At 37.7% G+C, this 27,353-nt stretch overlaps 1 protein-coding gene across 2 annotated transcripts; it reads right to left on the reverse strand.

Moving 5' to 3' along the window:
- Positions 1–2,102: 2,102 nt before the first annotated feature.
- Positions 2,103–26,860, reverse strand: parga (poly (ADP-ribose) glycohydrolase a). 2 transcript variants are annotated; one of them, XM_056760994.1, is made up of 18 exons: positions 26,670–26,860; positions 25,883–25,946; positions 25,225–25,809; positions 24,949–25,078; positions 24,423–24,548; positions 24,212–24,292; positions 23,840–23,914; positions 19,071–19,163; positions 17,593–17,747; positions 12,200–12,279; positions 12,040–12,100; positions 11,495–11,570; positions 8,961–9,108; positions 5,313–5,391; positions 5,051–5,159; positions 4,565–4,670; positions 3,648–3,776; positions 2,103–3,044 (listed from the first exon to the last, which is right to left on the reverse strand). In XM_056760994.1, the coding sequence occupies exons 2-18, from the start codon at positions 25,915–25,917 to the stop codon at positions 2,863–2,865; spliced, it is 2,250 nt and encodes a 749-aa protein (XP_056616972.1). In that variant the 5' UTR covers positions 25,918–25,946; positions 26,670–26,860; the 3' UTR covers positions 2,103–2,862. The 2 variants fall into 2 exon arrangements, with proteins under 2 accessions (XP_056616972.1, XP_056616973.1); XM_056760995.1 differs by having other exon boundaries at positions 26,551–26,860.
- Positions 26,861–27,353: the final 493 nt, after the last annotated feature.

Raw genomic sequence — 27,353 nt, forward strand, 5'->3', positions numbered from 1 at the left:
AAAATGTACTTAGTGCAAGAGGAGTCAGAGATTCAAACTGCGACGCTGTTATCAATATAAAATATTCACATTTGTCCTTACCTCAACCTGTTTGTCTGGCTGGTGATCAACATTAAAGTGCCTAATCGAAACTCTAGATTGGAACAAAAAAAGCATCTTGTAACCAAGCACAAGTAAGGTCATGCAATTATGAATGAAAATGCCATTTTGGTGCTCTCTGACTTCCGCTCTTGAAATAGATGGAGCCAAGAGCCCCAATTCCAGACATCTTATTACAGGCAGCAGTCATTTGAAAAACAATGTGATTTAATACCCTGGATGCAAACCGTTAGTTTTTTAAACAAATGTAAAAATTTAAGTACTGCTTCGTAATACACTCATTCCACTGACATTTCAATTTCTATTACAGCCCTTAGTTTGAGAAAGCTAAATCTGCCTTTAAATAATAGTACATTTATAAAGAACCACCAGGACACCAAGTGGTACTTCTGCTGGAGGTTGACATGATGAGGTTGAAAATCAACAGAGATTAAGACCAGTCACAACAAAGATGACGACTAATGATCAAAAAAGAACAATCAACTAATCTGATAAATGAGGTCAAGACTTGACCCTTTACTGTAAATGTATTTACAGTAACGGGGTTGATCAAAAGCCAAGAAAGGGAAGTCTTCCAAGAAGACTTCAAAATAAGATGCAAAATGTTATGTTTTCCAGGCTTTGAGTGTTTTAGTGTGTCATTGTTAAAGAAATAGTTCACCAATAAACAAATAACAGATATTCAGTATTAAATAATATTTCTGCTTTTCTTTGATTTTTGATATGCCACATATTGGTGCAATTTGTTGTGAAGCTACCATCCACCATAAAGGCAATCCACGAGACTCCAAGAGGTTAATACCTGCCTTCCAAAGTGAACGGACACATTTGTGAGAAAATAATGAATATTTTGAGCTTATTTAGCCATCGTTATGTTGCAAAGACACATATAATGACATTAACAGACATCCTGTTAATGACATTACAAAATGAAGAACAATCAGAATATTATTTTATTTATATTCTTAAAGAAAAGAAGCCATATACAACTAGGATGGCAAGAGGATGAGTAAATTATGGAGTCCTGCACCTTAAATTTTTCTAATAAAAAATGTCAGCTGGCATTTTAGCTAACAAGCTAATGGAAAGGCATTTTTCTAACATTTGACACTTTTTTAAGTTTTAAAACTGAACATGTTTATTTATAGCATTTTTGACAAATGTTATGAAAAATAAAAGTATAACATTTCAAATTCATATCCAATCTGAAATTACAGTGTTTAAAGTAGTAATTACAGTAAGCCCTGCAAAAAACAATACATTTATGTAGACAATATGGTATAATACCGTAAAATTTAAAAAAAAAATGGGTTACTGTAGGGTAACAGTATAATACTGTATTTGGTTATTACAGTCCAGTACTGTTAATGTTGTTTACCGTAAAAAAAACAGAATGTGGTTGCCAGTATTTTACTGTAAATTTACAGTGAAATATTTTACAGGGAATCCATTCATTTTCACTGACAGTCGAATAAGAGATATTAAAGTATTATATTAATTATGACAATTGGCATTGAGAAGGAATAATTGAACATATTTAATAAAACAAAAGCAATGTGACTCTGCACTGATCTACGTGTCTATTTGGTTAAAAGCTTAAGCATGTTTTGTCATAGAAAGAACAAATCTTGGCACAAAGCCACAAATAACTTAGGAGGCATGAATTAAAATCACAATTTTAACCCGAGCTTTTGTAATATAATGGATAAGAGCAATTGTGCTCCTGTTTCTTTACGTTCATTGGTGGTGTTATGGGTTTGAATCCCAGAAAACATACACTAAAATGTATATTGTCAATGCACTGTAGGTTGCTCTGGATAAAAATGCCAAAAAGTACAACAAAAAAACGCAATTAATGGCACCATTTATAAACGGAAAATGTAGATTTTCTTAAATTTTCTAAATTACAGGTTGTCACTTACTACTTGGAATATAAAAAGCCAAATTACTATACAGACTGTTGAGAGTTTTTTGTCACACAATAACAACAAATCACAGAAGTATCATATTCAACAATTTAATTATCAAATTATAATAAAATAAAGAACACAACATATGAAAATAATCACTACCTTTAAATATCAACCCCATTTCTCAGGTTTCTACAATCAAAACAATAAATGAAACAGTAAAAACCTAGAGCACAATAAACTCCTAAAACTGTCATGCAGAGATGATATATATTTTCCCACAATTTGATATTGCAGCATTTCCAGTAGTGAATATACAAGTACTTTTTTTTCAACATCTAACATTTCTTTCATTATCAAACATTTTCGCATCTGAAACTTGTGCAATACTTTCCCCTTCAAAGTATGGCAGAAAAATCAGAAAAAGTCAATACCTTTTCCAATCAAGTGTCAGAGGGGACTAGTGTATTTACTAGTTTGTGTTTAAAGGTGTTACACATTGCCACACACTTTACTCAGTGATACTGAGTGCATTTAGGAGTGCTGGGGAAAAATCAGGACTTTAAATACATCATTTTGTTTCTCGTTTCATGCAGTAATTTTTGACAACCAGTTGATTTGTCTGTCATTCTGAGAAAGCCAGCTAAAAAGAACTAACCTAAAAAATGTACCAAAAATAATCATTAACATATTGCCATAATTCCTATCCCCTTCTTCATAGTGACTTAGACCTATACTCATGGGTAGAAATAAAGGCATAATGTGCTTCCCTAAATGCACATGTCTGAAAATCACCTAAGTCTTTATAAAGGAAAAAGAAAGCACTAAGGCATCAGTTATTCAACAGCCAACATTAAAGGCAGTTTGCAGGAGAGGTGGAAGGCTCACTGTGGCTGTCGCTGGGACCCATGTTGGGCTCAGGGTCCGGATCAGAACTGACCTGCTCATAGAGGAACCCATAGAGACTGACATCAGGCCTCAGGGCAGTCTTACACAGCACATTAAAGTACTGCTTTAAGAGGCAATACAAAGTGCCTGTGAGACAGAGAGAGAGAGAAAAAAAGAGGAAAAAAGGTTTGAGGGATGGTGAGCATCATGGCGTCAGCGGAGTCCAGAGCTATTCATAAATCAAAGAGCGCTTGGCTTTATTGCGGTCTCCTCTTCCCTATAATAGATAGCTGACAGCGTTTTCCCAAAAAGGCTTCAATAAATGTCACAAAGGACAAATGAAAGAGAAACAGTTGTGGCAGAAATTCACATAGAACAGGACAAATAGCATAATTTAATTATGTAAAATAAATCGTTCAGTATAACAAATAAATGACCACTTTTCTTAAAAAATGCGGTGCTAGATAGTTCCGGATATTTTATGGGTAATCAAGGGCTCTCAATATATATTCAAATAAAATGAATTATATGAGTTTTCAGATCAATCTTTTTTGTTTGAAAATTCAATTAATATGCATCAAAAATGCACTGTAAATTATATTTGATAAAATTATTTAAATTACACATGTTTTAATATTTTAGACATTTCACACAAATAAACCCGTCAGATGGTAAACATATCCAAAACAGAACAAACAACCTGCTAACAAGTTTACTAGTAATCTAATTCAGATGTAGCATGTCCCTTACCAACAGTGACGTGTCTGTCTTTAAGAAATGTGTGCAGATCATGCACGTCCCTCATGAGTTCTTCATCTCCGAATGTGAAGTAGGCCACATCTCTGCCGGCCTCGGCGGCCGCCATCAGCTGCAGCAGAGCTGGAAGGACAGTGTTGACAATGAGCAGCAGTTTACAAGGCCCTTAAGCCATAAAAAACATTTAGGATGCATTTCATTATAATCTGACCACAATATTGACAAACCCAGCCATTTTCTTTTCTCTGTACCATAAAATGCACTACTCGCATCTCTTAACAGAAATGACATGCATGCATTTATGCATGGATTCCTGTCATGCATGTATGGAACATGAAATGAGAAAAAAGCAAAAGCAGATTACCCCCTTCACCCCATTGGAACAAGGAAGGGACAATCAACCACTACACAACAATGGTCATAAATTCTCTGAGGGTCTCAAATGACTAAAATAAGATGCAATAAATCATAAAACTAAATAGTGTGGATGTTTTATTCTTGCTCTGCCTTCTTAGCTTCAGAGAAAATGATCGGCACGTCCAATTTGTTTTTAAAAGGTAAATAATCCATGTCCAACAACCCCTATTAAGGGCCTCAATCTTAGTCACCCAGATTCAAATTGAGTCTAAAGACTTTAAATATTTAAAGAGGTTGAATGCAGCACACTGATGAATGAATATTGTTCAAACGAGAGCGACCAATTACAGAGGCTAATATGCAGTATAACTGGGTCTAACATAGAAAAATAAACTACACCGTGTGCGTAATTTTTTTTATCCATTTAGCATGCAAAGATTAATTTACCATGTTTAACAGCTCTGGATGCAAACACCCACACCCACACCCACACGCACACGCACACGCACACTTAATTCATTAATTTACTCCATTCACAAATGCATGTCCTGTACCTTTAAGTCGAGTGTCGCCTCCAAAAGCACCGCATCCCCAGTTTCCTGTGGCAACAGCAGAGAGGTTCTGAGGGTCAACACCATGCCGCACAAACCCACAATATGCCTAAAAATCAGAGACATGTCACACATTATCAAAAAAAGACCATCTAATCCAATTTATCAAAGCATATGAGACAAACAAAGAAACTGATGTAATTACCAATTAAAACCTCTAACCAACACACAGAAGACAAGGTTAAAGAAAATCAAAGGCCATTACACCGTGTCTACACCGGATGCGGCGCGATACGACAAGAGACAATAGAACGCATTAGATCCCATTATAATTAAAAAATTTATCCACACCGGACTTGGCGCGCTGCATCGTGTCCGGTGTAGACATGGTGTTAGAGTATGACAAGATGTCAAGGATTTTCCTTCTTATATCTTCAGGGTGAAACAGAATTTCTTTTAGTACAATTTGTGCTCGAAGCCCCTGCTGACCTTGTTTAGATCCCGGGTCATTTTCTCCGGTTGAAATTGCTCCATGAAATGCCTGTACTTCAGCGCGTCCAGGGCAACAATCTCAGTGCGCCTCCGCTGCCACTCGTCCCTGAGTGTGGAAACAGATGTCATGTGAGGCTTCCCTTATTTTTTTATCCCATGTTGTTGACTGTGTCACATTTAGACATTTTACATTTTTTGGGAAAACTGTGGGAATTGTATGAAGGGTTTCTTAAAGTTACAGAATCAGAATTGTTCTTACCTGGGTCTCTCATCGGTATGGTTATCTTTCCATCTGTAGCTTTCTGCATAGCCTGAGTACTTACTGTATTGTTCGGTGCCTGAAAGTAAATCATTTAAATTTAAGAAAGTGTGAACGAATATTATTCCTCAAAATATTGTGATATTTTGGTAAGACTACACCATGTATTATATATATATATAAGGGATGCACCGATATGTAAATTTTGACCAATAAAGATAAACGATAATTCTTAAACTTTGGAAGCTGATAAACTGATATCAGAAACTGATATTTTGGCCAATATACTGTATCTAAATATTGATATAAAATTCCCTAAGACCGAAACAAAAGGCAAAACGTGGACGCTTTTATTTTGAACACAAGGTAACTATTAGACATCAACAATGTTTTGCTAATAGCAGTATAAATGATCAGGACAGAAAGACAGTAGCCTAGTGTACTGTGTTTGAACATTGAGCAGCATGCAGCTGAAGAAGTTTAACCAGAGGAAAATATCTATGATTTATCGGCTATGATATATCGGCCTGAATTGTGTAATCGACCGATAACATTAAAATGACAATTTATAGACCGATACCGATATGACTGATGATTTATCGTTCATCCCTTATACACATAAACAAAATCTACTCATCGTTGTAGACTGCTTTGGCGTAAAAATACAAGATTTAACCTTCCAGCTTTGAAAGACGTTCCAAAAGGTCAATCCAACTACGCTGTAGACTTCTAAATATGAAACTTCATGTTCTGTATTTTATGTCAATGTCATAAATGTGAAGAAACACTTCAGGAATTAATTTAATTTCCCTTTAAACCAGAATATGCATAAGTTTCCCTTATTATGATTTTTATAATCAGCGCCGTCCTAACATCCCAAATCCTCTTCCCTCACCTTGATTCAATTTGCGTTTGTGGCCAGTTTCAGTGGCACTCAGACAAAGAGCAATCACAAGATTAAAATCCAGCCCCGGTACCAATGCATCTGAATTCCTGCCAACTCTACTGACGCAGAAAGTGCATTAAGGACCCCGTGTCATGATGCATTACCGGCGGGATATGATTTGCTGCAGAGGCGAATTGCGGCGCAATAGAAACAGAGACGACAATGAATATTACGTTTGTTCTAATAACTGTGATGGAATGGCTGGATCCATTAGAGAAGGCCGAACCCGCAGTCATTCATTGTGGCCAGAGGTAATACCATTAAGTGAAAGGGGGGCAGAAGGGGTGAGCGAGAGAGTATAAGTAAATGAAAGAGAGAGAGAGCAAGCATAAGTGAATGAGAGAGAGAGATGACTAATATCCGAGCTCAAATCTATTTGAGAGTATGATGTGCTGGGGTCTCAAGTTCACCTTGACTTTGAGGAGGATTTCCAGAAATATGACTCACGGGGAGCTGCCCTGAGAACGACTTTCAATGGTACGGCCAACTTCTGCCCCATAACCATTAAATCTTTTTTTTGTTTCTAAGGCAAATAGCGTATCAATGTGCATTCTGTGATATTTTGATTTATTAACACTTTGCACAAGGTGGCATGTGCTGTGCTTCGCACTGCATTTTGTGGTGAAGATTTGAGTGGGTATGGGTGGATGAGGAATAACAGCAGGTGTGCGAGTGGGCAGTGGCCAATCACAGTGCAGCCATTATACATGGTTGTGACTGCACCGAGACCTCAAAAGGAGAGCGATAAACTATGCAAACAATACCGTGGATCAGACAGTCGACTGTTGAATATATCTTTCCAAACATCCATAGTATATTTAGACCAATAAGATTTATAAAGTTAAACTTTGTTTCTTTTATCTTTAACTTACTCCACTGGACAAATTGATGTTTACAAGACCAAGATATGACAGGTTTTTTAACAGAAATTGTATAGGCATCATACAAACACATAATATGTAAGAATAATAATATCTTGAAAGACTGCCAAGGGGATAATTCAGATAAAATAACGTCAGAGATCTTATGCAAGCACTATTTTCAGCTTACGGTCAAATTTTAAAGGGGGTTCATTTGAAAGACGATGAGATCATGTCTAGCGCCGCCAGAGGTGTGTCTATATTGTTATAAAAGTGCAGCAACCCGCCAAGAAATTAGGGAGAGAAAGTGATGGGTTTTGGATGCAGGGCTTTTTACTCAGGACCTGGACTCCCGTCCAACCCTGTCAGTCAAACAGAGCTGGTCATAAGGGACGACGAACACAGTGACGAGGAACTGAGGATGGAGAGGATGGGGGAGAGATATGTGGGGGAGGGGGGTTGTCACTTAACGTGTTGACTCAAGCACAGTGAGTTGGAGGGTGAAAAATAGGGCAATTCAGCTGGGGAGAAATGAGGAATAACAGGGCTGCTCGAAGTCCAGCGTGAATCAATGTAATGGATTTACGTTCAAATTGGATGAGGAGGAAGGGGGGCGAGAGCTGAGTCTGAATAGAGCCTCTGTGAGCAGTGGCAAATTGCTTACAACAAAAAAATAAACTGAGGTGCAACTCAGGCCAGTGGTAGAGAAGAGTAATTATATAGCTGAGATGGACTTCAGTATGGGAGTATGGAAGAAAACCTTATTAAACTGATTAAAACATAGATAATCTCACACCTTGTTAAATGCCATTACATTATTTGACCATAAGAATGTGGACAAAATTATAAAATGAGAAAAGTTGCTGTTATTGTATGAGTTAAAGTGACAGTTCACCCAAAAAGTAAAATTCTATACATTTTTTGTTACTCACTTTGCATAAAATAAATGTAAAATGTAATAATATAACTTATTCTACTCTTCAATTCAGATTTTGGAACATGGGTCTGCAAGGCAGGGAGCTTGAAGGTTTTCAAGGGAATTCCAACTACTTTAAACTATTCTTTATTAAACCTCACATTGTTTATGGAGGAATTATCAGATAATAAGAAAGAATGGGTAACATTTTATATTTTTGTTTAATTTAAAGGAGCAATGTGGAGATTTTAGCAGCATCTAGTGGTGAGGTTGCGAATTGCAACAAACAGCTCACATCAACCCTCCCTCTAGAAGCACTACGGTGGCTTACACAGAACTTAGATGTCGTCGTATTGTCGCTTCTTATAACATATAACATTTACTTATTGCACAATTTGAACAGTTTGTCGGTTTTGGGCTACTGTGGAAACAACATGGCCAATTCCATGCAAGGCAAACCGCGGTGTGTAGATAGAAATAGCTCATTCTAGGGTAATAAAAACATAATCTTATGTAAGGTCTTTACACTTCTGTATATTATATTATATTTTATTTCAATAGATCCTTCTGAATATTACACACAGCACCTTTAATGCACCTGTTGTAACTTGAAAATCCATGTCCTCACACTTTTAAGCCCTTTGGGGCATCTGACACATTTCATAAAGATGATTACTCTTCTCCATCTTGAGAGTAAGAGTAGGAGATAGTTAGCACCTGTTAAAGTATATAATGAGCCACGGGTTCCTCCAAGGATACAACTCTTGATTTTTTTTTGGAAAACTGGTGACTGAACAGCTAGATGGGAGGAACCAGATACCTCTTTGGTGGGTGACTTCAATCAGATAGAGATGTGCGAGTATGTTGAAGACAGATGGAAGGGAGGAGAGGACAGTTTCTAAGGCTGCGTGTGTGTATGTGTTGACCTGTGATGATGAGGCACTCGTTGTGTTCCAGAGCTTCAGTGAAGAGGCGTGAAACGATGAGCTCAGGGTTGATGAGGAAGCGGATCTCCTCCTGGACCAACCCCAGACCTGTCACCCCTCCGCCCACCATCCTGTTCGCGAAGTCCACCTGTGGCACACGCGGACAAACACAGAGAGAAACACACATACATCAGCTACAAAACAGCCCTGCTCAGCGGGTCTAAAGAGAGAACACGTGTCCGCAATTTCACCCTTGAACATGGTGTGAAATGACGTTACAGCACAGGGATCGGCAAAACTCGTCTGACCACTTTAACAGTGTGAATTGTAATTTCTGGTGACATACTAAAAAACTTGGCTTTGGTTTTGGTTAAGGACACAGAGTTAAAATGCACAGGGGTGGAAAATCGAGCGATGTGCTTAGATATGCACTGAATTAAGAAAAAAGGAAAATTAAAGCGCAGGCAATCTTTACTTTGGGCAATTTTTTTTGAGAAAATTGTGAGAAGTGTTTTTTGTAGTTGCTGTATGCACATCCTCAAGATTAAAACCTCACAGGTTTCTTATATCTCAGGGTCGAACATTGCTGGTACAATTCGACTCATTTTAAAGGAACAGTCCACCCCAAAAAAAATCTGTCTTCGATTACTCACCCTCGAGATCTGTATAAATTTCCCTGTTCTGATGAACACTAAGAAAGATATTTGGAAGAATGCTTTTAACCAAACTGTTTTTGGTCAGCATTGACTACGATAGTAGGAACAATTTCTTTGTTATGTTAAGCACAAAAGAAGATATTTTGAAGAATGTAGCAAAGCAAGCAGTTCTTGGGCACAATTGACTACAATTGTCGTTTTACCTGCTATGGTAGTCCATGGTAGCCAAGAACTGTTTCACTATAAGCATTCTTCTAAATAGCTTTCTCTGTGTTCATCAGAACAAATACATTTTTACAGATTTGGAACAACTGGAAGGTGAGTAAAAGATGACAGAATTTTCATTTTGGGGTGAACTGCCCCTTTAAATCAGCCAAAGCTTATTTTATCTGCCATCCTGTATACAGGACTTATTATGTATGTGCATGATTCCTTTGTGCTGGTGGAAATGTTTTCCGTCTAAGCATGTTAATAAAATCTAACAGCCTACATTGACACACAGGACCCTTATGGTTTGTGTCCACCGTGACACTTTGGGTTAGTGTCAAGGCCGAATGCCACTCCCCCTGTACCGAATAATGGATCTGTTAAGCATTATCCATTACCCACAGAGGTCAGATAATTCAAACAAATGACTCTTCATGGCTGACCGATTAACCTGTGATCTTATATAACATTGTGGTTGCAAAGCCACTTGTTTTTATTTAGGATATTGAATATATATATATACAGGTCACGCTGCACAAGTGCATTAAACGCTGTTACATTTTTTCTAAAGGCCATACAAAGTTTCTTGTCACACGTTTTATGCATTTTTATTGTTTCGGAGAGCAGAAGAGTGCAAGCAGCGGTTCTAATACAGGCCCAGGACAGCTTTGAAAAGGTAAACAAGGGAAGCGCAGGACCCCTTTGAGGCTACATTCTGAGGGCTGTCAGGCCAGGCTCACTGGGCCACAGCCTCCTCAGTTAGACGACGGAGAAAAGGGGAGGGAGGTTGGCAGGCTGCCAGATGATCTAGCTGATCAGGTCACTCAACTCCGGCTCCGACTGCTCCGCCTCTCCTCAGCGCTACTGACAACCTGTCAGACCGTCCCACCCTTCCGGAAACATCCGTCAATCTGGCCTGCAGGACCACAGGCTCCTGGGACCTCCCAGGGCTGTTCATGTGTGCCCATCAGCTGTCAGGGCGTGCCCTGCCCCGACCGGATGAAGATGAGGAGAGAGGGGCAAAGGGCCCGGGCAGACAGACTGTGTCTGGGTGCAGCGAGAGATGTCATTGGCTGAGAGATGTTTTGCTTTCTATCATTCCATGACACGGTCAGCAACACTGACAAACATTTTCATACTAAAATCTAAAACAAAAAGCCTAAAATAAAAAACAGCTGGGAAAAATCTTGTAATTTCAGCTTCAGAATCGTTTAATATGAACACCTTATGTGTATTTTAAAGGAATAGTTCACCTTCAAAATTCTATAATCATTTACTCACCCTGTTGTCATTTTTAACCTGTGTGATTTTAAAAAAGATATTTAGAAAAATGTTGGTAACCAAAAAACGTTGGTCCCACTCCCCATTGACATCTGGACACAAAACCAATGCCATGTCAATGAGGAGCAACAGTTTTCTGTTACCAACATTTTTCTAAATATCTTCTTTTGTGTCTGCAGATAAAAATGACATCCGGGCGCGTAAATAATGTCAGATTTTTCATTTCAAAGGTGAACTATCCCTTTAAATTATTTATTTCGTGAAATGACAAGAATCATTTTACAATCCATAACCAAACCTTAGTTGGTCTAGTTAAGCCTTCTGTGTCAAAGTAAGCTCACATCTGACCAATATTACAGTAAATGCATTTAGAATACGTTATATTCTCACCTGCAGCATTTCATAACCCTGATCCTCTATGGTGCCCTCACAGGTGATATGAAGACGAGTGAGCTGTGTGTTTGAGCTGAGGGTGAAAAGAATCCATTAAAAACACTATGAGTGCTTACCATAGCAGTAGTATAAAATAAAAAGGAATATGAAACAAAAGTTTGTATAAGGTTACAATCTTGAATTTAAGCAAATTGAAATATAAACTAAAGAGGGGAAAGCAAATAAGCAAATCAGAGTGGCAGTTTGGCTTGGCCTTCACTGCCACTGAAAGCAATTGGCTAAAGTGACTTCACGGTGCCAAACTTCATTTATCAAGTGCAGAGTTTTGAAGGAGTCATTTCTGCAAGTGAAGAACTTTAAAATGTCAGAGAGCCCTCTAGCTGTTGCACATTTAGAAGTTAAAGACTGTAAATATTATTACATTTTTAAAAATACAATAAAAAATACATATTAAATTAAATTAACTGAGAAGATGATAAAAACTTTTATTAAAAAAAATGTATACGTAAAATATATAATAATATAACCATGTTAACACATACCTTTCCCATTTTGGAAAATTGCTTAAACCCTGTCTCGTGAATGTCACAAGTCCAGTGGGCACTGAAGAATAAAAAAAACAAATATTAAATACAATAATAGCAAGCTTACAATGTCTGAATGGGTCTCTGTACAATTTACCACATCCACTATCAGACTTACTTGACATAGTCACTCTTCTGAAATAGCACAGCAGAGTTTTGAGTTTCTCAATCTTACGTGGGGAGGAACCTTCAAACAGTCTTGAGAAACAGAGACAAACACAACTCAAGTTAATAAGCTACATACACAATATTCACATCTAAACACTATTAAACACTACTACCACAACATCATCCTCTTATTGTTGATTATGAAAGTCGACTAGACATTATAAGCTTTAACTTCTGCAGGTCAGTGCCTCATACAAAGCACTTGGGAGCAAAAAGGGCTTCAACGCTTCATCTCACAAGTCCCGTTTGCTCAGAGCTCTCGCTTGTGATGGCCCCTCTGTCAGGACAACAATGACACGGACCCACGCCCGAGGGCTCTGCTGCGCTCGCGTCCCATTTCACAAAAGCCAACGGAGAGCGTTGCTTCGTTCCCATAAAGACCATCAAACAACTGCAGACTTGCTTTTAAAAGTCACAAATAGCAAAAGCCTTGAGTGATCAGAAGCAATGCCCTCTACCACACCAAATGGCTTACTCCATTTAGAAAAGTGCAGTCTTCGAGCTAAGCAGCTTCAACTTACATTCATCTTCCCTCTCATGGAATAAGCTGAAGAAAAGGTGAAACAAATGAAACGACTGTGGAAAAGCTGATGCACTAAAAGCCCTTGAGGAAGGCAGACGGAGAAGTCATGTATTAAAGCATCCTACATACAGGACGCTTGATGCTGGGGCTGATTTTATGTAATGTACCCTGGAAGGCAACCTGTCATTGACAAAAGATTGACGCTGGATGGGGAGACAGTGTTTTAGTTAGAAACAGATTGCTGACCTTTAATGTGGGGTAATAAAAACATAAATATATAGCAAGGACCAGAGAACCAACAGCAGAACAATAATCTATTATAGGATTTTATAAATCTAATTTGCTACAACATAATGACAGGTTGGGAATTGCAGGGTGTACGATGGGAAACAAAAAATAAAAATCTCTTAGAGGAGTAAAAACGCCCCATATGTCATGAGTCTTGCAGCGAGTAGACAGAGCACACAACTGTAAATGCAAATTTCAGATAAATCAATTAAATTATTTAGTAAATAATCGTATATTAAATAAAACTACAAGATAGTTTTGGTTTAATGTCTGTTTTCATTTCACTAGAAATAATTCGGAGTTAAATCCAAAGCTTTACAAGAAACAATACAAGTCCTCCAAACTTCATTCATGGATCTGTATTTATAGTTTTGCGAGTTTCTGCAGGAAAGCTTTGACACACACAAAACTAAAGTAAATGTATCTTCAGCTGGCCCATATGTCATTTCCCAGAGGGGGGACTGTGACAGGTCTGCCAAACAAGCAATCTCTAAATTGCCTGTTGCTTGATAGCGGCAATGCTCAAGCCAATGAGTAAACTGATGGACGGTCACTCAATTAAAGTGGGCTGCACCATAACGATCCGCATCTCTGGATCTTCTGCTGTCTTACACCGCATTCTTGAACCGACGGGTCACAATATCATTCCACAAAGTACTGTGGTGGTATTATGGGTTGCAATATACCGATATGTCGATAAATGTAATATTAATAACTATAATTATTGATATTGTGTTAGTACTGCATAAGATAATATCGTAAATAATTCAGTCCCAATAACTGATTTACACTCCGACAAACTCTGGATTTCTTACCTTTTCCCATTTAACCTTAAAGTTAACTCTTAAATTTAGCCTATTTAGCTCACATTACCATTGTGGTTTAATTAACTTCTGTAAATCAATTCACAAAAAAAATGGATTAGGGTGAAAAAATGGGGCAAAAATGTCTTTGTGATTTTGAAAAGACTTCTGATCTGGAATGGCAATCATTCTCTGATGACATCCATTTGATGACTTGGGCAGAACATCTATTAACCCTTTTCCTCCTTTTGTCATTGTGCCACGGGGTCCATGACTGAATGAATTGCCTAACTTTCTAGATAGAATTCGACTGTCAGAATTCTCAGGAAGCACGCCTTCTATTTTTCTCATTCATTATTTAATTACATTTGGATAGACAATACTGAAGTTAAGGACATGACATACCAGCTCACAGGAACTGCCACTTACAAACTTTCTCTCCCTCCCTACACTTATATATAACTTACGTATTTTAAGTGCGGAAGAATGAGAAAATGTAGAAAAAAAGATAAATCTGTGTTGATAATTTAAATATTTATAACAAATGTATCATAATGTCAAATTATTTTGGCCACAAAAATCGCATAGTAGCTTTAGACAATTATTAAATAAACGTTATGTGCCCCCCCCGAACATAACCTCCCTGTAGAATAGATTATTTATTACAATTAATGTAAACCAAAATATTAACATATGAATATAAATTAAATATAATATAAATTGTTCTATTATACAGATCAATAAACAAACAGGAAGTTAACTTTGGGACAAGAGTGTCAAATCTGATGAAACGGTGTAACAAATTTTTGTTTGGCCCGACCTTTTAATAGTAATTTCTACAATTCTGTGGTGCTAATTATTGTTTTAGTGTATATTTAGCACAAGTACATTTTGAGCTAATATCATTGATTTCGATACATCAGTATACTGCAAATAAACAAAAACTGTACAAATGTTTTGTTTAAATTGTCACTATTGTAGAAAATTCTAGAAACGTCTGTTGCACAGGGAAGGTAAGATGATGTGATGATGGGTGACTACGTCTGGAACTCTCGTGAGGACAGTTGGCTATAAGTCATAAAAGACAAAACCAATCAAAAACTTTTGAATATTTGGACGACACACTTTTTGTGTATGTTAAACTGTTGTTTTGAGCTCAGTGCTATCTCAGATTCTTGTAACTTCCGCGTACGAGTAATAATACCGAAATGTCTAAACGTGTGAAAATATTCTATTTTTTGTGAGTACCATCGATGGTAAAAAAATATATGATTTTCGTATTCAGCTTGTTAAACTTCATCAAGAAACAGTATAAACTAAAGCGGAGTGAAAGGAACTTAAAAAAATAAATGGTTGCATTGTGTAATAAGACATCTCTACTGTACAGGATTTGTTATGGTACTCGATTTACCATACTATCATGGTACCAAAAGATCATCAAACTCAAATGTGATTAAAAAAAGACTACAGTAACTGTATCATGTCAAAAAAACAACATAATAATCCAACAGCACTCAGTTTGTGTCATCATTCTAGTCTCAAATGTGTCCTTTCCCTGTATTCCCAAATTCAATTAGAATTAATGCTGATATCACTCAACCTGATTTTATCTGCAGCACTTAAGCAATGGCCGACAGGGAAGATAAAGTCAGAAACACTACAAGCCAAATGTATTCTACAGCCTCTTAGATATCCAGAGGATCTAAATATAAGCACTTGATGTGCATGGGGAATCAATAGCCATCTGAGCATGACAGCTTAAAACTAAGGGCTACTACGTTTTTCTGCAAGTAAGCGGTACGACAACTTACAAGAGCTTTCCAAATAAGATTCCAAAGGATGTTGTTTTGACTCTGATTTGTATTGCAACAACTTAATTAAAGTAGAGACAGATGACTGCTGTCTTTTCTAAACATGCCCGCAGATCTCTGTGTCATCATGTTACATCAGGAAATGCTATAAAACAAGCGTATTGGATTGAGGCAACTGGACAATGTCTCTCTCAATCTTTACAAGACAAATGCTGTAACCAGCTTAATATTAAATAGCATTATATCTTGCATTTGCCATTGATAGGACAAAACATTATCTTGCCCCAAACCCATGGCATTGATTGAAACAATATTTCAATGTTGAGCTGCACAACTAGATATATAATAAACAGGTGTTTTATGTCATAGCTGTTACTATATTATTGACTGTACCACAGCTGGAATGGTGTTTTGACCAATCAGCTTCCAGTACCAGACCCATCCATTTTATAATGTCATATAATAAAAACATTTTCATGCGAAGAGCTGTTCTCCAGCCGGAGGGATCCTGCTCATCAGAGGAAGATGTCTGAAGAAGCACAATGACAGACGGGAGATGGATGGCCGAAGACGTCATATCAGTCTTTCTAGCATCTAATTCATTTCTTTTAATCAGCCTATAAAGATTTGATTTAAGTACTGTGCCACATGAGCGCCTTTGTTGCAGAGGCACAATTTAAGGGGGGAGAGAAACTCCTACACGTTGTCTCCTCTACACGCAGTAAAACACTGCGTTGAGATCCATCAAACCAAACAACGGCAAACGAGGAGTTGCAAAGTCAACAGAGACCATAAACCGTAGTCTCATTTAACATCGGCCACAGTCTCCAGTTTACAGTTCTATTGCATAAGTGGGAAGTTAAAGGGACAGTTCAGTCAAAAATAAAAAATCTTTCATGATTTATTCACCCTTATATGGTAAAAAACTGTGACTATTTTCTGTTGAACAAAAAGAAAAGATATTTTGAGAAATGTCTGAATGGGAAATGTGGTTTTGTATCAATACAATGAAAGTCAATGGGGGCCAATGTTATTTGGGTACCAACATTCTTCAAAATATCTTTTGTGGTCTGCAGAAGTAGAAAGTCATTCAGGTTTGTAATGACATGAGAGTGAATAAATGATGACAGAATTAATATTTTGAGAATTGATATCACTTTATAATGGCTGTGCTCTGCATACTTCCACATCCTCATGACATCATAATCTATTAGCTTGATCTACAATCAAATTGTATGTTGGTGTACTTCTTAAAGTTAGAAAATTAACATTGGTAAATATTTGCATATTTAAAACAAAATAAAATGAATGTTAGAGATGACTTGTCCTGCACTTCAGTTGTTCGACCAATCAAATGGTCTCTGTAATAAGAATGCCCCTCCCTCAAAATGTCCTTGGACCGGTATAATGTACATCAAGATTGATGGCTGCGATGTAACTAAAACCTAACATAATAACTCTGATATGTAAGCCTATAATATAAAAACACATTATTGTATAAATAGGAAATGCACTCATCAGGTTCTTTTATTTGGTCTTTAAAAGTAGTTATATTCATCACTACCCCACAAAGCTCCGAATCTCAATGTATGAGGAACTCTGGAAATCAAATTGGATTTGTGAATGTGTAAGAATGTAATTTTGATAAAGAGGAGCTTTCACTAAACTTACACTTACAGGAGTGAAGTCCACACGTACCACACATTAAGGAGGTAAAAATCCATTGTAAATGTAATAGAAATAGACAACAAGAAAATGGGAAGCAAAATTAAATCACGCCGTGACTTACGTCACAGCCTACAAATAAACTGTAATTTGGATGGAAAACTAAACCCTAAGCTAATCAATAGCCAGACCTGAAAATATGTAAGAGCTCCCCAGAGAGACTCCGTAATCTTGTAAAGAGAGGACATGGCACCTGTAAAAATTGATCTCCGGGTAGTTGGAATATTCAGACTTGCGCGAGTTGCGTCTGGGAAATGTACAGAAGAAGGCATTGGCTAGAAGGCAGGCAATTTGTTTCTGTGACATGGTCAAGGACTGATTCATCCCCATCTTAAGCAGAGGGATTGGCTGTGGAAGAGGAGAGAGAGGCAAAGATAATTAGTTTAGCAATTGACCAAACAGGGAGACAGAATTACATTAAGCAAATGGCCAGGAGTAATTACGGTGCCCTGCTGTATCCCACCATCAGCCTCCAGCATTTGCATTGAGGGTCATTCATCTCTACTGATTGGACTTAAAGACTCTTTAAAACCAGTGTAGACAACTAATCGATGCAAACATTAATAAAACGTACGTAAATAAAGAGTGCTAAGCAAGGAGACTAAAAATTCCTGACTTTCAAAAAGCTTGTTTAAGCACTGATGAGTCAACTGGGTTATATTGAGACATGAATGCGTTTTTGTAGTAGCGTAATCTTTAAAATGTTAAATTACGCTGTTTCATCCCAAAGATTTAGGAAAACTTTCATTATTATTCCAATTCTGTTTGGTAATGCTAGTGGTGCAGAAAATATACGCTTAAGCTATAAAATGCTTAGTTGGGTTTAATTTTACGACTCAACGTTGCCTTCTGGCAGTCCCATGCAGTTTACATTTAGCAAAAGTTTTACAAAAGATAATGATAAACAGTAAGTTAAAACAGATTTAGATACATTACATGATGGTGGAATAACGAGAACATTCTTTAAAGAAATATTTCACCCAAAAATGTAAAGTCATCATTTACTCATCCTCAAGCAATTTCCTACATGTATAAATGCGATGAACACAGAGAAAGATATTTGAAAGAATGTAAGCAGTTTAAAGTTCTTGGACATCATCGACTGCCATAATATGAAAGATTAAAATAGGTAGTCAAGTCAAAGATGCCCCAGAACTGTTTGCTTCCCTAAATTCTTTAAAATAGCGAATTTATAAAATAAATACAATATATTTTCTACCATGATGCCCCAAAAATGAAAATTCTTCAGTTCTTCCATTTCTTTCTTTATGTTCAACAGAACAAAGATATGTATACAGATTTGAGACAACCTGAGGGTGAGTAAATGATCTGTCCATTTAATGTGCTCATTGCTGGCTGCCAAGGCAAAATGTTTAAAGCTCCCTTATTTGTTAAACATGCCTCAAATTGGTCAAGTATACTCAATGAAAGGGTTATTATTATTTAATTATTTATTGTTATGTAGTATCCATTAATCAGGGAAAAATCTGATGTTCAGGCTGATGGATGGTGTTCTTTGGCTTCCATTAGTTCAGATCCTAATGAGACACAATTGCTCATGTGGAAGTGTCCTTCGCTAGCCGCTGATTTTACACAGCAGCACTCTTGACCCACTGACCTGCTGTAGACATGATCATCACTACTTATCTACTGCTCAAACGTCAAACTTACCTGGGTGCATATCTCAGGCATTTTCACTGTCAGTTCCACCATCGCAGGCAATATTTTGTTAAAAAGACACCGTACTTCATCAATCTCCAGACCCTGCAAAAGAGATATTACAGGTGTTAGTTATTTAGAGAATGTTTAAAACAAGACCTGTTTCTTCATATCTATATACTAAACTCAACCTTATGTTTTGTTTCTTTGTCTAAGGAGATAGTGTATTTACGAAACCCACTCTGTAGAGCAGTTTGTCGGTTTGGATGCTACAGCAGAGTCAACATGGCGAATAACATGTGTGGAAACCCGCAGTGTATGTAAATAGAAAGGATCATTCTAAGGTAATAAAGACATAACGCTTCATTATGTAAGGTCTTTATACACCTCTGAAGATATAGTTTTGTATATTATATTGCATTTCTATCAATAGATCCTCCATAAAAATGACACACTGGACCTTTAACTGGCAACATTACGATGTTAGCTCCTCAAACTAATAATAAAGAAATAATATTCAAATGTCAACTGTCTGGTACGAAACAGAACAAATAAATGAACCATTTTCTTTTTTCCTCTTTTCCTGGGGCCTTTTTCTAAAATACCATTAAATGGAAAACAACTGGCAGAAAACAGTGTTGAATAAGACACTTGAACCCGGCTGTCCACTTGTCATAAAGAGTATTATTCACGTGTCAGTGTCAGATTAAAAAAATGACTGGCTGTCATGCTGTCAGGATGACATCAATCGGTGAGGAAAATGATTTGCATCCTGGGCTGTTGGCTCTCTGTTTAGCTTTCAATTCTTGTCGTTTTTCTGTTTCTGCGGACAATCCCCCCAATCTCGTAATTGCCCGGGGCTCTGCACAAAGCTGAATTCAGGTAGTTTCAGAAATAGAACCCCTTGGTTTCTCAATATAGTATGAAAAAACATCACTCATATTGTGAGAGGCAGTAACAGCGCTTGATCTATTGCACAGAGGTCATAAAAACGTAATTTGGGGGATATTGGGGGAGCTCCCATGGTGAATGACATCACCGAGGTGGAAATAAAGACAGCCGGTGCACTTTTTAGAGGAATCCAGCAAACCACCATAGATCTTATATGAGGCGAACGGCATTACTGTGCAATATTCTGGCGCGGCCGTGGGTGTCAAAACAGCGCGAGCTTGCTCAGCAGCCTTGTATGATTTCAGCAAAATAAATACGCTTCTGTTTTATCATCACGCAGATTTACAACACACTTATTTACAAGTATACTGGCTGCAATTGGCAGAGTGCTCAGTCACGGGCCCATTTCGTCAAGGTTACAGGGCGTGCTCAGCTGATTAAATGGGCTTCCTGGAACAGATGCAAATGGGCTGAGGAAGGCGAGGCGGCGCAGGGCTCCTGTGGACGGGAAGCCTCGTCTGACAATTTAACCAAGGAGCATTTTTACACCCGTAAAGGAGGCCTGACTAAACGCTGTCATAAGTAATGACCTGCTTGACATCGTAAAGTGCTCCTCTGGGTCTAATGAGTGAGGAGAGCTGACAGGCCCAATGGGTCTGAGCTGAGGTTGCAGGAACTAGACCTTACTAAATCAATCTGCCTCTTATCCTGGCCAACCAGAACCTGTTAGAGCAACACTTTACAATCTTCATCCAATCCCACCAATGAAACGTATACACTGTATAAAAGCAAATGTATAAAATGCAAATGTATTAAGGCGAAATCAGCTTTGAGATTGTTCTCAATGAAGCTGCTTTAAATTGCATAGAATGTATCAGTCAGAGTATTTTGTCCAACAGCAGTCCTTGTGCTTAATTTATTTGGCATTATTTCGTTGGCATGTTTGCCTACATAAACACACTGCATAATAGTTTCTAGGAACTCCCACCATTTAAAGACGGCGGCATAAGAAGGTTGTGAAGGCGTAATGCAGTTTTGTGCACTCAGACAGTAGTATGTATTTATCAGAGCCCACTCCTCTGACACTTTCATTTCAGGGTAGGCCTGTGGCTCAACTACAATTTATGACAAGACAGGGTCTAATTTGTATTTTGCTCCTTTCCATAGCCATTACACCTCTGTTGTCAATCAAAATCCCAAGCCGTGTTCACTTCGTGACAATAATTGGAGTCCTGTGGTAACTGACACGATTCTTTACACATCTTATGGGGATGGTTTGGTTACAAAAGCGTTTAGAAATGGTTGCATTAAATATAAAACCCAGCTAAGAAAAGGTGATACCTACTCAAAAATTCACACATACTTTGTTTAATGCTCGTGAAGCACATGTTTAGCTACATATCTTTTAATAGCCTGGAATTCCACTTGTATGTCTGATAATTCCAAGATTCTACTGTAAGACTGTGGGAATCCTGGAAGATTCCTATGATACATGTGATTTTGCTGAAATCGATAAATTTCCAGTAAAATCTACTTTTCCGTCTTGCAGTCTATATCAAGCTCACATCTTTCTGACTCATTCAATACAATTTGAGACTCCGCTATGGTTTTCAACTGCTGTTCTCTTAATCTCAAAAACTGAAAATCATTGACCAGCTCTTTAGCCTGACATACCAGTGCCCTCTATTGAGGATAAAGAGAATACAGACAGCTTGTGCAGAATTGTAGGACAGCAGTAAAATAAAACAAAATAGAAACAGGGTTCACACACCATATCTAAGACTCTTCCAGTTATTCATGATGACTGGACCAGCAACATATTTATGAGCTAAAGCATAATTCAATATTCACTTTAAAATTAATGTAATTTTTATTATAAATACTCCTATAAAATTATATCCACTAACCAGATTTGTTATGACTGTGGATACCCTGAATGCAACACTTTTACATTTACCTAGCACACACTTATCTAAAGCGACTAACAACTGAAATAAACGATTTGTCCTGAAAAGAAGTAATATGAGTAATATTTCACAATGGCCGCCTCACAATTTAGAGACAGCACAATAGTACAGATCTATAAATAAACATAAGCATTGATGTATTTATGGGGATCAGCATACTAAACTAGAGCTCCAAGCAGTGTAAATGACACTGCATAGATTAAGTATAGGAAATAAAAAGATTGCATTGCACAACTGTATTCATAAACTGTATCTGGGAGCGTAGATACAGAGATTTTCCTCCTACTTATCTGCATCTAATCAATGTAACCAGCCCTAAAGGGCTAACGTATGCTTACCAAATGCATTTGTACAGTAATACAATTATTTAGAGGAAAGAAAAAATAAATAGAGGGAACGCAAAGACACATTGTATCTGAGCCAAAGAAGAAAAGTACAGCTGAAGATGTTAAGTGGACAGTTTAAAGGACTGGCCCTCTCGAGCACGCTTCATTACAACAAGGTGCACTTTGCTAATGGCTTTGATTGGCTCCGTTATAGATTTAATGGCTGCGGTTAATTAAATTGAATAAAGCCATAAAAAGACACGGAATGCTATTGATTTAAACCGGCCTGAAATTATTCTGTCAAATCAATTTCAACGTGCATGGAAATGCAGAGGTCTTGGCCGAAGCCCATAAATCCGAGAAAAACACGGCAGGGCAGAAATGGCTTTTGAGTATTAATCTAAGATAGGACGTAGATCAAAGTCTGCAATTTACAGAACCCTAGAGAAGGAATCAACACAACTTGTTATGAGTCGAGTCCCCAAAGGAATAGCTTGCACAAACAGCAGGGTCAAGGAAAGAGGTCGAGAGAGCCCCCCTTTAAATTTTGTCCTCCATGAATTTCTGCACTGACTCAGTCTCTCCTCCTAAACAAAAACAACAAGTTGAATCGAAACGCAAACAAACAAGTACTACGACACAAAACAGACCGTTATTTAAGACAACCTCTTCGCCAGATAAGAGCATTTGAGTCATCTTCCAACTAGACCCACCATCAAAACCAGCTTCAGGCTATGAGAAAGAGTGCGGCCCATCTGTTGAGTGTGTTTATTTGCAGTAAACAGGGCTCTCTTCTCCCTGCTCTTCCTCTACCAGCTGCTGCTCGTTATGCTGAGTGCCCACCTCTGTCTTAATTGACTAGTGCTGGATGCAAAGAGATCCCCGGAGACGAGGAAGCAGAAGGGGCAGACGCGGGCTGCTTGGTGCGTATCCACTTGGAGGCTAACCTGCTTCTTCTCTTTGACTGAAGAGCGTAATGCCTTTAGTGTGCCAGTAAATTCAAACCAGTCGGATTAAACAATTACAGAGCATTTTTAGCATCCCGGGGGCCTTCTGGTCTCATGGTGACACATCACAAGAAATCACACTTTCACAAAGCACAGACCTCAATGCTCTCACTTCATTAAACTAACTGTGTTATGGATTTCATTATGCCTGCTGTATCTAATTGCAATTACTTTATGATATAGATAAAAAGAAATAAGTTTTAATGTCAAATAGTAATGTTAAGGTTTAAGAAAAAAGTTTTACCGTCCAAGCACAACGTATTGTTGCTAAACTGATTAACTTATAATTATTTTCTTATGTACAATTTGTTTAAACTAATTGGTGATTGGGCAGTTGTAGATTTAATTCATTATTTTCTGATTTAACTACCGCTAATGACACTATCAAATGCAAATCAACCATCTGCATGCACATTATTTGGTACACTCAAACAGTGTACAGCTGGGTAATGTCAAATGTTTCTACATCTGGCGATGTATCTGGATAAATACATTGGACAAACGGAATGGTATGCCCATCTCTAGCCAAAGTAACGCTCTATACAAAACAAAGAGAAGTATTTTCTTTAAGAAAAACGTGTGTGCCTTACCTCAGTGCAGAGAACGTTCAAAGCTGTGAAGTCCCATCTTTTAGCATGTGCTGTATTGTAACTTAATATTGCATCCTGCAAGTTTACAGAAACACATTTTTAATAGCACTCTAAAATCTTTGTGTTTTATATACGTGTAATATTCTTTAGCCAATACAAATTTTCATATAAGGAAAAACACTGTCGTTTAAAAATAAAATAAATCTAGTAAACTAAACCTATTAAATTAAATCATTTAGCAATCATCTTGGTGCAATTCTGCCACCCCCTGGTGGATCAGAATTCTTTAAATATTTATTCATCTTTATGACATTTGACAGTGCCTATTATCTGCCAATGTTAAAATAATTTACAGATTTCCACCAAACCTACCCTTATATCAAGTGAACTTTTTAAGCCCCCTTTTAAAGCACTAGAAATCAACTCCCAACGACTCTGCAGTCCACTTCCATCCTAAAAAAAGGAACATACATCGTACAACATTAATAAGTGTATGTCACATATCACTTTGTATTAGCATAACTTTTATTATATTCAAATAATGTGATATTACAATTTAAAATGGCCTCAAAATAGCACTTACCACACTTTCCACAGGAAACAGGTTCTTTTCTGAACAAGGCATTTTTACAGTCATATCATCCCAGGAATCTCTGAACTTATGTAATGGATATGGAATGGGGAGTTCACCTGCTTTAAGCAGATCTGTCTGCAAAACAAAACCATGAGACACTTTTAATCGGTTATGATGTATCGGATCACCTTCAAATCACTGGTACAAACTACTAATTCTTAAGTTTCAAAAGATAACAATATTTTAGCTTCTCTTAAAAACAAAAGAAATACCTCTCCAAACAAATAACAATTTGTCTCGGCTTTGGTAAATGTGAAGTGCAAAACTATTTACAGTAGGGCCAATTTAAGTATCAGCCATCACATTAGTCCAAATCATTTCCATGAAACATCACCGAGTTGTATGGTGTGCGGGCACAGCGGTGAGATGCTTGGGCATCCACATCCTGATCATCCTCAAACTGACAGGAAGCCCTTAGGCACTGGATGAGAACATCTCAGTGTCTCTGCGGAGTGCTGTGGAGAGCATGTCTTACCCTGATGAGTACTTTGTGATTGTCTGTCGCCCTGAGGTGTTGCAGGTTCTGTCCAAACTGAGGCCTCCGTCTAAGCTCCTCTATTGGGGTTCCAAGCCACTTCGTTTCCTTTTGCTCGTCCACTTGCCCGCTAAACAGAAAACACACATTTTGTTAAAACACACATGGTTATTTGTAATATTACTCATTGCATTAACTTAGTATTTTCTGATGATTATAAATGTTTCTTTTCAGAAAACATTGTAAAACCCAAAATCACAAAACACAGTAGTGTACCTTGCTGGAGATGATGTTTGGTTACAATTTGACTCTTCGGTAACAGTTGTTGAGTTTTGCTCCGCATCTTCCGTTTCCATTTCTGTCACTTCAGAAGTGTCTTTGGTGTCATCATCTGGATTTGGGATTGGAGTTTTAGACTCCGAGTCAGGGCAAGCAGAAGCATTTTCACCCAAACTGATGGGCCTTTCTTTGCATGTCGGGCTATGCAGGCTCACCATCTCCACATCTGTACTACACGTCTCGCTTGCGTTTAATGGTGGGCTGAGGTTGGTCATCTCTGTAGCCATGCAACTAAGCTTACTGAGCTTGGGATCTGGCGAGCTGGGTTCAGAAGCCTTTTCTCCATTGCTTGGCTTCGTCTGACCAGTTGTATCATTGCCGTCCGCGGCATTTGTAAGAATGGTGTCCTTCGAGTCCATGTTGCATTTCGGGTCCTGCTTGGCATCATCTTGCTCCTTGCGTTCTCTTGTTGATTCAGAAGACTCGTCGTCTTTCATGGCATCTTGACTGCTTTTCTTCTGTCCACTCTCAAAGGACATGTTGAGTTCACATGAATTCTCAGACGTGGTATCATCACCATGGCTGTTGAAAAAACACTGCTTTAGACAGAGACTGTTGTTATCAATATAAATAGAACAAAACATAACCAGCTTACCAGATGGTTTCTGTCTTAGTTTCATCCATATTCATCGTAAGCACAAGTTCAGCCAAACTACGTTCTGAAACAAGCAAAATGATGTCATAACTAAAAATGAAAGTCAAAGTGGTGCAATATTTTAAGGCAAACGTGAAAAGTAAGGGATAGATTACAGCAAAACTATAGTAGAGTTAGTAGAGTTGCTGTAAAACGTGAGGAATGAACATTTCCTTTCACGGGAGCAGGTCAAATGACGATCTGACTTTAGTTTCATTTTCCAAATAAACTTAACCATCAGCCAGAGCGGCCATTTATATCATCAGAATAATTATACCGCTATTATAACTCCTAACGTTACATCAGTGAAAGTCACATGTCCGTTTACAAGGAAAGATGTAAGCATAAATAAGGTTAAAAATAAGCAGGTGTATTCTGTTGATGTTTTATAAATGGCTAGGCTAGCTCAGTGAGAACAAACGGGTACCATAACAAACAAAAGGCAGGTCAGTATTTGCATGAATTTCTAAGCTTACACATCAGCCTGCACTAATCTTTATGTTAATGTATGGACCTCTCAGATGATCATTATAATTCAAATCTAAAAGCTAAAACACTATCTAGTTGGATGGAGACTTGCATTATCAACAATGCATTCAACGGCATACAGCTTAGTCCTTTATAATTACCCGTAATCTGCCATTACAAGTGATACAAAACTGCAAACGCCGGAAGTACTTTGTCCTGATATTTGTGACTATGACAGGCTGATTTGTTGTAGGTTTGCTCGCGGATCAAACAGTCATACTTGCACTCTTATTCTGCTTTGTCTTCGTATCGCCGTGCAGCTCACACACATATTCGAGCTCTTTTCCAGCCGCAGACGGGAAAATAACAGCCGTTTATGGGAAGGTATTCTGTTTATAACAATCTATCAAAAGAAAGAGAACATTGAAACAGAAGAACACAACACTTAATAGAAGGAGAGCGCAGCTTCAGTTCCGGGCCGTGACGCTGCTCGCTGATTGGTTCAGTCTTGTCACGTGATTGAAAAATGGTTTTTAAAGGGATACTTCACTCAAAAATGAAAATTCTGTCATCTTTTACTCACCTTCGAGTTGTTCCAAATCTGTATAAATGTCTTTGTTCGGATGAACACGGAGAAAGATATTTTGAAGAATGCTTATATTGACTCCCATAGTAGGACATTTTTTTATTTGTGTGTTTTGTTGAACACAAAATAAGACATTTTGAAGAATGTAGGACAGTTCTGGGGCGCTTTTGACTGTTTTTCCCTACTATGGTAGTCAATGGGGGCCAAAATCTGTCTGGTTATAAGCATTCTTCTAAATATCTTTCTCTGTGTTCATCAAAACAAATACATTTATGCAGATTTGGAACTCGAGGGTGAGTAAATGATGACTGAATTTTCATTTTTGTGTGAACTATCCCTTTAAGTCGAGCGGTTTCTTTCAAAATCGTTTGTTATACA

The sequence above is a fragment of the Triplophysa dalaica genome, chromosome 11, assembly GCF_015846415.1.
Source record: "Triplophysa dalaica isolate WHDGS20190420 chromosome 11, ASM1584641v1, whole genome shotgun sequence".
Classification (NCBI taxonomy): Eukaryota; Metazoa; Chordata; class Actinopteri; order Cypriniformes; family Nemacheilidae; genus Triplophysa; species Triplophysa dalaica.

What these genes read in the sequence shown, in the direction of transcription:
- parga (XM_056760994.1), bottom strand. Translation starts at nt 25,917, where the DNA reads ATGAATATGGATGAAACTAAGACAGAAACCATCTG. An exon ending in AAAGTTCACTTGATATAAGG is followed by an intron (nt 23,915 to 24,211) that starts GTAGGTTTGGTG and finishes GTAAACTTGCAG; the next exon opens with GATGCAATATTAAGTTACAA. An exon ending in CATACCGATGAGAGACCCAG is followed by an intron (nt 5,160 to 5,312) that starts GTAAGAACAATT and finishes TTCCACACTCAG; the next exon opens with GGACGAGTGGCAGCGGAGGC.